Source organism: Mya arenaria, chromosome 5, assembly GCF_026914265.1.
Source record: "Mya arenaria isolate MELC-2E11 chromosome 5, ASM2691426v1".
NCBI lineage: Eukaryota > Metazoa > Mollusca > Bivalvia > Myida > Myidae > Mya > Mya arenaria.
This window is the reverse complement of record NC_069126.1, coordinates 8,944,998-8,959,836: the sequence shown is the minus strand read 5'-3', so window position 1 is coordinate 8,959,836 and position 14,839 is coordinate 8,944,998. Positions and strand designations below refer to the sequence as shown.

Below are 14,839 nucleotides of genomic sequence, written 5' to 3'. Positions count from 1 at the left end.
ACACACACACAAGAAAACAGGCATAGAAAATGATACATGAAACATGACACACATATATGTTCACACATACATGCACGAGACCCCCCCACACAAGTATGAAACACACAAGACACATACACACACATATCAAATACACATGACACACACACAAGTATCACACACACAATAAATACACATTACACATACAAGAAAACACACATGAAACATGTATGCACACACACGCATGCACGCACACTCACACACACAAACACAAGAAATGCACATGACACACACACAAGTATCAAACACACTTGACACAAATTCAATGAATTTACATGACACACACAAGAAAATGCATTTTTTTGCATGTCATAGTTAATTATATAGCAAATACAAATGGATTGTGGGTATCCTTTTGTAACACTTTAACTAGTTTGCCTCAAAAACCATAAACATATTATTCCTTATGTTTCATTTTTTATGTAATCAGATACCTTGTTCTTATCACACAAATCATATTATTTTTACAGTAGATACACAAAAACACAAATATAGGCTGAAACAAAACCCATTACAGCTCATAAAATACAGACAGCTGCTGCCAAAGAAAACTGATCTGATTTCCTGACCATTAGCATTCTAGGGCAGCACCGGGGTTGAAGGTCTATTTAGTCAGCCAATAGTAATGTCAACATTAACTGAACAATCAACTTGTAGAGTAGATACCACTGGTAGTTATGGCACATTCATGCAACCACTTTCAATGTAGGCATGTTTCCTGTCATTAACATAGTACTTCAGATTGGTTTCAGCCACAATATGGAATTTAAAGCTACATTGTAATTAATCAATGTCATAGTTGCAACATTGAAATAAAAAATAAATAGATCTAATAACAAATATTAACAAAAATATTTTTGTTTCTTACATTAGCTTTTGTACAACATATTATGTACTTTCGAGCACAGTGAAAGAAGTATCAATGTGAGCACAGTTAATGTAGTACCGATATAAGAAACAGTTAATGTAGTACCGATATAAGAAACAGCTAATGTAGTACGGATATAAGAAACAGCTCATGTAGTACTGATATAAGAAACAGTTCATGTAGTACCAATATAAGAAACAGTTAATGTAGTACCGATATAAGAAACAATTGATGTAGTACGGATATAAGAAACAGTTTAAGTAGCACCGATATAAGAAACAGTTAATGTAGTACCGATATAAGAAACAATTGATGTAGTACTGATATAAGAAACAGCTTATGTAGTACCGATATAAGAAACAGTGAATGTAGTACGGATATAAGAAACAGTTAATGTAGTACCGATATAAGAAACAGTTAATGTAGTACCGATATAAGAAACAGTTAATGTAGTACCGATATAAGAAACAGGTTATGTAAGTACTGATATAAGAAACAGTTAATGTAGTACTGATATAAGAAACAGTGAATGTAGTAACGATATAAGAAACAGTTAATGTAGTACTGATATAAGAAACAATTGATGTAGTACTGATATAAGAAACAGCTTATGTAGTACCGATATAAGAAACAGTGAATGTAGTACGGATATAAGAAACAGTTAATGTAGTACCGATATAAGAAACAGTTAATGTAGTACCGATATAAGAAACAGTTAATGTAGTACCGATATAAGAAACAGGTTATGTAAGTACTGATATAAGAAACAGTTAATGTAGTACTGATATAAGAAACAGTTAATGTAGTACTGATATAAGAAACAGTGAATGTAGTACCGATATAAGAAACAGTTAATGTAGTACTGATATAAGAAACAGCTTATGTAGTACCGAATAAGAAACAGTTAATGTACATGTAGTACCGATATAATACAGTTAATGTAGTATCCCTGTAAGCACAGTTAATGTAGTACTGATATAAGAAACAGTTAATGTAGTACCGATATAAGAAACAGTTTAAGTAGTACTGATATAAGAAACAGTTGTAAGCACATTTAATATGGTATTGATGTAAGCATAGTGAATGTAGAATCCATGTTATCACAGTTAATGTACTTTCAATGTAAGCACTGTTGATGTAGTTTTGATGTAAGCACATTTTATTTGTGTTACTGTTTATAAATAGTTTGTGTAATTAAATGCATGGTTCAATGATGTAAGCATATTTTCTTTTTGTTACTCTTTATTTTTAGCTTGTGTCCTTGAATGCATGGTTCAATGTGTTGCCCTTTGGTCCATATTGTTAAAAAGGCACTTATAAGCAGACTATGCATTGTTTATCTTGAACATGAGCTTAAATCTGAAACAGTATTATTATTAGCTTAGGGCTTTTGTAATTGATGTTTTAGGTCAAGTTTTTGTCAGCAGGCTTTGTCATCTCTGTCATATTTCACATGTACAAGGTGAAGGTCACAGCAAGGTCTTATCAGAAACACATGTCCACTGTTCTGCACATTCCACTCCCAGCTGTAACAAGCCTATCAGATATCCCCAAACCTCCATTGAATCTAATTAAATGTTTTAAATTGATTCCAGATTTAGTTTCAGATGGGGATAAACAGCCAGTCTCCAACATAAATACTGCAGTGATTTTTTTCAAGTTACTTAACAATTATAGTTGAAACACTTTTGTACAAAGGTAGCTTCTGATTGTACTACATGTTCTGTATTTCATGTGCTACATAATTTATGTATGTTTAGGTGAGAAAGCACTTTTTGAGATCTATAAAGATCTTGTTCTTTTAGGATTAAATTATTGATATGCAAATATTCACACTAATATTGGCGACCTCTTGTATAACTTTTCCCCTGGAGTAACATCAAATAATAGCAAATGAAAAGCCATCTATTCAAATAGAATGTTCAATAATTCTCATGTTATCTTTTCAATAATGTGCAGTCAATGGGGAGCTTTATATGCAGTGACTCATGCAATTTTAATATTTCAACCTTAAAATATTAATGACTGTAAGAGTGAAAAAAACCTTTAACAACAGAAGCTTACACAGGTGAAATACTTTTTATTGCCTTTCAGGATATTAAAATTTGAGCAGTCATTGTGTTTAAAATTTGTGTCACTTAAACTGCAAATATGAAATCAGAACCTTGACATGACCGAGACTGAATAAGGAAAACGGCAAACAAAAAATAGAAATAAAATGCATTTGAGCAAATACTCATTTCCTATGCCATGCCCTTAAACAGAACTGACCGTTACAGTGGCTAAATGCCTTAGCAAACAGATGAACAAGCAGGCAGTATCAAGTCTAAGTTCAGACTAAAGCACAAAACTACACATCTTTATTTCATTGTTATGTACTTTCTATCTAGTCGAGTCTTGATGATCAAATTTGCTTAGTTATTTTAATTTACTTTCGAAATTGTACAATTGTTCACATTTATTTTGGTAAAACGAATGGAATTAAGATGATTTTTTGTAAATTAATAAAAGTCCTTTTTTTTGAGTCTGAGGTTAGACTTGGACTTGTGACTGTTCCTCATCGTAACTGCATGCTTGTTTTACAAATTTTTCGACCATTACTGTTCATATTTGTGTTTTAGATATTTCTGTAATTTATTCTTGGCAAGCTAAGAAGAAAGTCATTGATGTGTAAAATAATGCGAATAGCATAATCTTTATATACATTTAACCAGAAACTTCCCCAGACCAACTTCAAAATGCAACTTTTATGAAATATTTCTGTAGAGACATAAGCCAGATTCCGATGCATCATTCTGCAGCATAACTAAAGTGCATAAGTTATGTATCATATCAATGTTTGAATCTGAAAACTGGAATGCATTTATTGATTTAAGGACAATTCATTGTACAATTTTACAAGCAGCAATTGTTACAGTTCCATATTTACCCAGCATTCTATCACCAATCCTATTTCCTCAATTAACAAATGCATGAACACAAAAAGGGCATGAATGGAAAATGCAGGCTACATAGACATTGAAAGTACTTTATGGTATAGCAAAGAAGAATGAGTCAGAAACAAACTAGGTTTAAACTGCACCAGGATGGAACTGGCAGCTGTGAATGATCTGACACTTGTTGATGGAAAAAACTTTGTTATTAACAAGTGTGTTTGAATGGATTCCATCTTTCTGTCTGTAAGAACACACTTCATAATGCATCATAACACACTGGTATGCACATCCTAGCACACTGGTATGCACATCCTAGCACACTGGTATGCACATCCTAGCACACTGGTATGCACATCGTAGCACACTGGTATGCACATCCTAGCACACTGGTTTGCACACCCTAGCACACTGGTATGCACCTCCTAGCACACTGGTATGCACATCCTAGCACACTGGTATGCACATCCTAGCACACTGGTATGCACATCCTAGCACACTGGTATGCACATCGTAGCACACTGCTCTGGATAATTTGTTTTAATTTTTAGTTTAAGTGAACATACAAGATTTTTCTTGATGAAACCGCAAACACCAACAACAGCAAACCTAAAATATTGTTGTTGTTTTTTTCAAGTGAGTTAAGATTCTTTACCTGATGCTGATGCCGGTCTCGGAGGCTGGGGTGTCTGGTAGTGCGAGGTGTCGGGGCGACCTTGCATGTACGTTGTGAAGTGTCCATTCGTCTTCACCTTGGGTCGGTGGTCAAGGTTGCCTGTACTGTACTGCCGCTGTAACACACCTGAAGGCAGACAAAACAAACTTCTTTTTATACAACTAAAGTATTTTGCTAAATGTGAGACAGGTAAAAAAAGTTGAATATGAAACATGGATATTACAAAAGGGAAGCAGAGGTTAAAGTTGGTCATCTTTTTCCTAACTTTGTACCAAATCCTGAAAGTTATCATTAAAGTTTCACCAATTAATTTATAATGGACATATGATATTATAATCAGATTATGTATAATCTTTAGTTAGATTTTTCTTTCTGGTAATCATCAAGTTGAACAATTTGTAAGTCAAAGGTCTGTAACTGGTTATGAATATTTAATGTGGGTAATTCAGCACAATGTTCATCAGTCATGATAAGTCAGCTTACCAGATAATGCAACTTTTTAAACTTGATTTTAAAACAAACCCACACACACAAAAAACAAATAAAAAAATGTTATAACCATATCTTCCATAACCTGACCCTACTAACAGTAATTTCAGTACTTAATCTACAAGTCTAAATTTAATGTATTTGTGTGCATTCCTGTCATTTTTCCCTGTCACAGATGTTATAAGATATATAAGTGGAACACTTTAAGTATGCCTTAACTTTTCTTTTGTCAACAAGGTTCTTAATAAGCAAATATTTAAGCACAACTTTTACCATCACAACACTTACATATATAACAGTCCTTTTAAAAGGAACTGACACCATTCTCTTGCATTAATAATAATAAATAATTATATATGTTCTTCCTTAACTAGTGGTTTTAGAGTTGGATTTTAAACCATGGTAAGAGACTGACAAGTCACTAAGAGAATGACAGAGACGGTACTGTTGACATCCTGACAGAGTGTGTATCATCAAAGACAACATGCCAGATTGTGTAGCATGGAAGACAACCTGACATAGTGTGGACCATGGAAGACAACCTGACATAGTGTTGACCATGGAAAACAACCTGACATAGTGTGTACCATAGAAGACAACCTGACAGAGTATGTACCATGGAAGACAACCTGACATAGTGTGGACCATGGAAGACAACCTGACAGAGTGTGTACCATGGAAGACAACCTGACAGAGTGTGTACCATGGAAGACAACATGTCAGAGTGTGGACCATGGAAGACAACCTGACAAGAGTGTGTACCATGGAAGACAACATGTCAGAGTATGTACCATGGAAGACAACATGACATAGTGTGTACCATGGAAGACAACCTGACAGAGCGTGTACCATGAAAGACAACATGCCAGAGTGTGTACCATGGAAGACAACATGCCAGAGTGTTTACCATGGAAGACAACATGGCAGAGTGTGTACCATGGAAGACAACATGCCAGAGTGTGTACCATGGAAGACAACTTGACATAATGAATACGTTGGAAGACAACATAATAGAGTATGTATGGTACCATTGAAGACATATAACAGTGTGTTTACAGTGAAGGACAACCTGACAGAGTGTGTACCATGTAAGACAACATGGCAGAGTGTGTACCATGAAAGACAACATGACAGAGTGTGTAAGGTACCATGGAAGACAACATGACAGAATGTGTGTGTGTGTGTGTGTGTGTGTGTGTGTGTGTGTGTGTGTGTGTGTGTGTGTGTGTGTGTGTGTGTGTGTGTGTGTGTGCATGCGTCCGTGCGTGCGTGTGTGTGTGCATGCATGCGTGCATGCACAGGGAAGACAACATGACAGAGTGTGTGTGTGTGTTTGTGTATGGTGGAAGACAACATGACAGAGTGTGTACAATGGAAGACATAATTATTAACCTGGTCTCACTAAGACTTCTATTCACTGAATGCTCAGACCAAAATACTGTTACTTAAATTGTTGCTACACCCTTGATGCTTAAGTTTGCCGCTTTTACCATGACTACCCACATTGCTATATAAAAATTTAATGACTTCATATAGAAGTCTTTCCATGGTAACTAAAACATAAGCTATACCATTGCTATACAAGTTTTACAATGGCTACACAAGTCCTACACCATGGCTACACAAGTCCTACACCATGGCTACACAAGTCCTACACCATGGCTACACAAGTCCTACACCATGGCTACACAAGTCCTACACCATGGCTACACAAGTCCTACACCATGGCTACACAAGTCCTACACCATGGCTACACAAGTCCTACACCATGGCTACACAAGTCCTACACCATGGCTACACACCAATGTCATTAAACAGTACTTTAGATAAAAACACAAGACTCTTACCCTGGCTAAACATATATATGTCATGAGCCTAATTCTAATAAACACAAGAGCCATACTATGCATGGCTACACACAAATGTCATGAACCAAGAACCTTACTGTGGTAACATAAAGATGTTATAAACCTTACATTAAATAATCACAAGCCTTACCTTGGCTACAAACAGATGTCAAGAGCCTTACTGTAGAAAAACATAAAAGCCTTACGGTGGCTACTCAAGGATTTTATGAATATTACTTTAGATAACCATAAATGCCTTACTTGAAATTAAAAACTAAAGTCTAACCATGGCAACACACAGATATCATGAGCCTTACTTGAGATGAAAAACAAGAGCCTTACTGTGGCTACACACAGAGATCATGAACCTTACTTTAGATAATAACAGGAGCCTTACCATAGCTACACACATATATCATAAACCTTACTTTCAACAATCACAAGAACCTTACCGTGGCTACGAACAGATATCATAAACCTTACTTTCAATAGTCACAAGAGCCTTACTGTGGCTATACACAGATGTTATAAATCTTACTTAAGATAATCACAAAAGCCTTACCATGGCTACACAGTGAGCATTCCTCCTTGCTGAACATGCAGGACCAACACCGCTCATGGCCGCACGAGTCTATCAGCCTCCGTTTTCTGGCTGCATCATATGGGAGCTGACAGCTGGGGCACACCTCAGGAGGTGGGGCGAGGTGGGTGTGGCTTGCAGCCCCACCCAGAACCCCTGAGGTCATACCGCCCTCCATTCCAAGGCTTTCTATGGCATCCAGGTCTGAAATATAGGAAGGAGCACTGTGTAATATTTTAAATGCTTTCATTGTTGCAGGGTTAAAGCGGTCTATCCAAATGCATCAGCATCTATAGTCAGAATAATGCCTGAAAATGAAATCTGTGAAGCTCTATCTAGCAACATGGTCAATACACCACTATTTTTCTTTAACAGCGTCTTGGACAAGAGCACCGCCTGCGGGTGTTAAAGGCTCTTCTGATTTTATCCTTTCATGTTTATTTATTTAATTTTGTATGTTTGATAGTGAACAGGTAATCCAAATTTTGAAAGTGATAGCTTTGAAAGTTTCCATGTAAGTGACTTAAGCACAAAACTCTAGAATCAGACTTTTTGAAAGTTTCCATGTAAGTGACTTAAGCACAAAACTCTAGAATCAGACTTGCTAAAAATTATAAAGTCCAAAAATACTAAAATATCCCCCACCCTCCCCCTACCCTTTAAATGTGTGACATAAAAACCTGTCTGATATATTGAAGGCATTATCCATTCATTGTGTTGAAAAAAAAAAATGAAATCAATCCAACAAAAATTGAAGAAGCTATGTCCAATTCTCAAAATCAATCAAAATCCATCAAAATTCATGTTTTTTACCCCCCAAAAACAGGTGAGACTCAGCATCTTTAGGGTACAATGTGAAGAAGGTTATTTGACGAACATGTTCCCCAAGTTTCAAAGTGATGGCTTTGATAGTATCCATGTAAGTGACCCAAAGGCAAAACTTAACCAATGCCTACAACGACGACAATTATTTAAGTGACAACAATAGCTCGTCATTTTTTTCAAAAATCAGACAAGCTAAAAATGATAGTCATATCATTACATGTCACTAGTAACATGTGTGCAAAGCTCCATGTGTATATCTGAAAGTGGAATGGTTAATAAGTTATGTCCCAGTTCAAGTTTTTGCACGTCTTATATTTCAAACTGTCAAGGGGCATAATTCAACAAATATTAACACCAGAGTAATGCACATGGGCCTCACCTGCCATGTGCATTTTGTATCTAGTTACATGTGTACGAAGTTTCATATTAATTAATACCTTGAATGCTTATAACACTACGGCAAAAAAATAAAATTGCAGGACATTTTAAACTATCAATGGGCATTATTTGACAACTATTAAAGCACCTGTTATGGAACTTGCTATACATGTGCATACTGTCTCCTGCATCTACAATGTACCAAGTTTCATTCAAATATCTTGAAATGTTTTTTAAGATAATGGTATGTATTCAAGTGCCAATAATCTAAATTGTATAACGATAATATGAAATATTTTATTGAAGAGCATCATTTACAATCATCCATCAACTGTTTCCCAGCAAATGTTAACCAGGCTGAATAAAGTCTCTTAAAATGGCTAGCTATAAAATGTGATTGATTTTACAAATAACTACTTTTTTTCTTATCGGATATTTACAATGACAGCTCTTAACCTGTATACAATTTTATGACATTCACTATGGATAAAAGAAGTAATAAAAAATTCACTGAGATTTACCATGATCTTTAAATTCCTAGACATTGAATGTAGATTAGATGGGAGGCTTTTCAACATTAAAATAACTCAAACATACTTACCATATTTTCTTTCAAATCTGGTTCCATTCATTTCATTATTATTTCTTTCATATGCATTAGTATACAATATCCCACCCTATTCTTAAACACAACATCATCAAACATAAATATTTTGAAGATAACATCCTAGTTAAATCAACATTAACTTAATTTCATATAGCTATTATGTAGGCGGAAACACTGATATTCTTGAAAGCATCAACTTGGCACACACAGAAAGTTATATCCACTGAGAGAGAAAAACTTCCCCAACTAAAATCACTCATTGATAACTCCGTGCCTTAGATAATAGGCCACTTGAGAAAAACACAAAATGCAACATGGCTGCCATTTTAAAATCAAATGTATACTTAAAAGTATAAAACCGCGCGAACATCACCTTATGTATACTATATAAGACCATAAACACTTAAAAACTCAACTGAAATACATAAGGTAGATAGATAGCACACGCTTGTCAAAACTGTATGAATGAAACATGGTTCTCAAGCCAGTATGTCAAATACCTGATATGAAGCCTAGCGTTTACACGATTTTACACTATCTGCCTATCCTGCAGTATAGATTAATAATTTCCCTACTATAAATAAAGCTTGTTCAATGTTTTACCTTAATCTCAACTTCTCAAGGTCTGCTTAGTCAATTTCAAACGGTATTGTTTTGCCTGAAAAGTCAGTGTTTCACATGAACCTCAAGGGCTGTTTATAGGCATTTTTATATAAAAACCTTCATGAATTGGCTTGTTCAAAGTTTAAGACAAATATTTGCACAGTGATTGTGACAAAGTGTTTTCATTCAGGTTTACGTCTCCATTATACCTAATTGAGGCAAAACATGATTCACAAAAATATCATACATACATTATTATTCTCCATGACATTATTTTTTAATGCAAGCCTAATTACAAATTAAATGTTTTTCTTAACTGCTTTATTGCAAAAATCATTGAGAAACATGATTTCTATGTGTTATTTTTCCAAATAATGTTCCTTTAAGAGATGTCCTTTTGTGTATGTACAAAGTAATTTCATATTGAAAAAACATTGAGTGATGAAGTAAAAATGAAGATTGAATACTTTGTACCCTACTGGAGAGTGTTTTCTATGTTTACATCAATATATAAGTTTCCATATAGTAACAGTAAGTATGTTCACAACATTGTACAAGTATGTTCATGACATGATACAAGAATGTTCACGACATTGTACAAGTATGTTCACAACATGATACAAGAATGTTCACGACATTGTACAAGTATGTTCACAACATGATACAGGAATGTTCACGACATTGTACAAGTATGTTCACAACATGGTAGGAGTATCATTCACAACATTGTACAAGTATGTTCACAACATGATACAAGAATGTTCACGACATTGTACAAGTATGTTCACAACATGGTAGGAGTATCATTCACAACATTGTACAAGTATCATTCACAACATGATACAAGAATGTTCACGACATTGTACAAGTATGTTCACAACATGGTAGGAGTATCATTCACAACATGATACAAGAATGTTCACGACATTGTGTACAAGTATGTTCACAACATGGTAGGAGTATCATTCACAACATGATACAAGAATGTTCACGACATTGTACAAGTATGTTCACAACATGGTAGGAGTATCATTCACAACATTGTACAAGTATCATTCACAACATGATACAAGAATGTTCACGACATTGTACAAGTATGTTCACAACATGGTAGGAGTATCATTCACGACATGATACAAGAATGTTCACGACATTGTGTACAAGTATGTTCACAACATGGTAGGAGTATCATTCACAACATTGTACAAGTATCATTCACAACATGATACAAGAATGTTCATGACATTGTACAAGTATGTTCACAACATGGTAGGAGTATCATTCACAACATTGTACAAGTATCATTCACAACATGATACAAGAATGTTCACGACATTGTACAAGTATGTTCACAACATTGTACAAGAATGTTCACGACATTGTACAAGTATGTTCACAACATGATACAAGAATGTTCACGCCATTGTACAAGTATGTTCACAACATTGTACAAGAATGTTCACAGTTGTTAATATGTTCACAAAATGGTAAAGATCACTTTACCCATAACCATCATAATTGAAAATGACTCATGCAATGCTCCTGTGTGTAGTTCATGAACTCAGTCTGTGGGTGCAGTAACTACCACTTCTATATCTAGTTGCCTTGTAGAAGGGTAAGGGTAAGGGTCTAGGGTCTAGGGTCTAGGGGTAACTTTCATGCAAAATGAGAGTGGATACCAAGGAGTACTAAAGAAATCACTGAATGGCATTTCCCAATCATGAACAACAACCCATGCATACAAATAAAACACTTATTATGATCAATTCATGAAAATAAAATCCTATTAGATAATCTTTTAAGCTGCATGAGTAAATGGATTAAAGAGATAACAATTACAGCAGAAATGTTCTTATTATAATAGTCACATTCAAATCTGGGTGAGGAATTTGAAAATCACAACAACTTTTAAGAAATTTCGACAAAATTGTTCTTAACAAGGTGACTATATGTCCACTGTCCATTATGGTTTCAATTATACAAGAAAATAAAAGCAACACACCTCAGAATTGAAGACTAAATATCCATTCACTCTATTATGGCACATTGTATGAAATTATCAAAATTATCAGTCCAGATTTCTATTCATCAGACGATCAGTTCAAATCAAGCAAACTTAATCAATGTCTTAACCAAGTCTGAAACCATTATCAGAGTTTTAACCTTGGGAAAATAAGCCCAAAGCCTACATATCTGTACTGAATAGCTGAATAAAAGAGTATTTAAGTTTGATAGTAAATTCTACTGCTCCTATCACACTATTTGGCCGGCCCTGTGTTTAAACAGTACCTGAACTCATTCTGATCATGATATCAGTATTTATACAAAAATTTAGCACCTTAATCAATTTATTTTCAATATGAGACCCAGGTACAAAGGGATTGAAACCTTCTTCAATTCTACAACACAGTCTCTGCATGGTTGATCTCCCTTATATATATTTATGTATTTACTCACAAACTCTTAGGACTTTCAATATAAATCTTAAGTCTCAAAGTGAAATTTTCTTTGTGGCATATTTTCAATATTTCCCACACTTTGATGTGAATTAAACTTTTACCTTTTTTAAATTTGAAAACAAAATCAAGGAAATGAAAGAAATCAACATACTGCCATCTGTGATATACGGATTTAAGATTTTGTAAGTTACCAACTAAGATATTTTAATGCCAATGGGCCAAGTCAATTTTAGTTGTCGAACTTTTCATAGTGTCATTATTATTCAATATATTTGAGTGAATTGAACTTCAGGCAGTATTAAAAATTAACACAAAGTTGAGAATAAAAAAAAAAGATCGTTGAAGTTCGGACGGAAATCCTTTATTATATGGTATATGATGGGCTACACTATAGTAACTGTTACTATAAACTTAGTAACATCAGTAAAACTTTATTGCTTATAGCTAGATTATCTTACAGATTATGACCTTTGAGCATTATCGAACCTGATAGATAGTGGAGCAGACAAAGTAAATAAGTAAATACAATGACAAGTCTTCAAATGTCAATGCCAATCCAAAGTTCAATACAGGTGTTAACAGTTAACATTTGTGATTTGCTTTCCTGTTTGCAGTGTATACACTTCAATACAACAGGGATATAAAACAATGCCTTAACTGAACTCCTGCCAATATGTTACAAAACATATAAGTTACACCCTCTTGTTTTTCTTTTTTTCCCTGGCAAATTGCACCACTCCTTAATTTATTATACGCGTTAGATGTTAGCAAAGAAAAAGGGAAGCTACCCTCTAATAAAGCTGGCATTAGGGTTAGATAAGTGATTTCCCTTTGAATATTTGAGTTTTAAGGAGAAACTTCTACAAAAGGTAAATTGTGTGTCAGTAAGGAGTATGAACAATTGCTTTTTTGATTACATGAGCAACAGGGAATAACATCCATAATTATAAATAGGAGCAATAGGGAATGATCTCTAAATAGTGGATAGAAGCAATGGGGAATGGCCTTCCAAGTAGTGGATAGGAGCAATAGGGAAGGGCCTTCCTAATAGTGGATAGGAGCAATAAGGAATGGTCTCCAAAAAGGGGATAGGAGCAATGGGGAAGGGCCTTCCAAGATGTGGATAGGAGCAACGGGGAAGGGCCTTCCAAGTTGTGGATAGGAGCAATAGGGAATGGTCTTCAAAAAGGGGATAGGAGCAATGGGGCAGGGCCTTCTAAGTAGTGGAAGGAGCAATATGGAATGGTCACCAAATAGTTGATAGAAACAATGGGGAAGGGCCTTCCAAGTAGTGGATAGGAACAATAGGGTATGATCTCAAATAGTGGATAGAAGCAATGGGGAATGATGTCCTGAATAGTAGATTATAGGAACAAGGGGAAGGACCTACCAAGTAGTGGATAAGACGCAAAAATTTCTTCCAAGGCAATAGAATGGCCTCCAAAATAATGAAAAGAAGCAGTGGAAAATGACCTCTGAAATAGTGGATAGGAGTAACAGGTAATGGCCTCCCAAACAGTGGACAGAAGCAGCTGGGAATGGCCTCCCAAAGATTGGATAGGAGCAGCATCCAATGGCCTCCCAAAAAATGGTTAAACACAACAGGAAATGGCCTCCAAAATAGTGGATAGGAGCAACAGGCAATTGCCTCCAAAATAGAGGATAGGAGCAACAGGAAATGGCCTCCAAAATAGTGGATAGGAGCAACAGGAAAAGGCCTCCAAAATAGTGGATAGGAGCAGCAAGAAATGGTCTCCAAAGTAGTGGATAAGAGCAACAGGAAATGGCCTCCAAAATAGTGGATAAGAGCAACAGGCAATGGCCTCCACAATAGTGGATAGGAGCAACAGGAAATTGTGGAAAGGAGCAACAGAAAAGGGCCTCGAAAAGTGGATTAAAGAGCAACAGGAAATGGCCTCCAAAATAGTGAATAGGAGCAACAGGCCATTGCTACCAAAATATTGGATAAGAGCAACAGGTCATAGCCTCAAAAATAGAGGATAGGAGCAACAGGAAATGGCCTCCAAAATAGCGGATAGGAGCAACAGGAAATCGCCTCAAAAAAGTTAATCAAACTGCAACAGGAAATGGCCTCCAAAGTAGTGGATAAGAGCAACAGGCAATGGCCTCCAAAATAGTGGATAAGAGCAACAGGCAATGGCCTCAAAAAAGTGGATAAGAGCAACAAGAAATGGCCTGTGGATAGGAGCAACAGGCAATGGCCTCCAAAATAGTGGATAGGAGCAACAGGCAATGGCCTCCAAAATAGTGAATAGGAGCAACAGGCAATGGCCTCCAAAATAGTGGATAGGAGCAACAGGCAATGGCCTCCAAAATAGTGAATAGGAGCAACAGGCAATGGCCTCCAAAATAGTGGATAGGAGCAACAGGCAATGGCCTCCAAAATAGTGAATAGGAGCAACAGGCAATGGCCTCCAAAATAGTGGATAGGAGCAACAGGCAATGGCCTCCAAAATAGTGAAAAGGATCAGCAGGCAATGGCCTCCAAAATAGCAGGTAGGAGCAATGGGAAAT

The 14,839-nt window shown here is 35.7% G+C and overlaps 1 protein-coding gene across 5 annotated transcripts in view; it reads right to left on the bottom strand.

The window, feature by feature from the left end:
* The window catches only part of LOC128234725 (protein TANC2-like), a 104,312-nt gene that overhangs the window by 20,169 nt on the left and 69,304 nt on the right, over positions 1–14,839 (bottom strand). For 4 of the 5 annotated variants that reach the window (XM_052949158.1, XM_052949160.1, XM_052949161.1 and 1 more), the window contains exons 3-4: positions 7,415–7,636; positions 4,496–4,642 (exon numbers count right to left, since the gene is read on the bottom strand). In XM_052949158.1, coding sequence (XP_052805118.1) covers positions 4,496–4,642; positions 7,415–7,636 — 369 coding nt within the window. Of the gene's footprint in view, positions 1–4,495; positions 4,643–7,414; positions 7,637–9,236; positions 9,714–14,839 lie in introns of those variants that run through there. The other variant, XM_052949162.1, reaches the window with a different exon arrangement.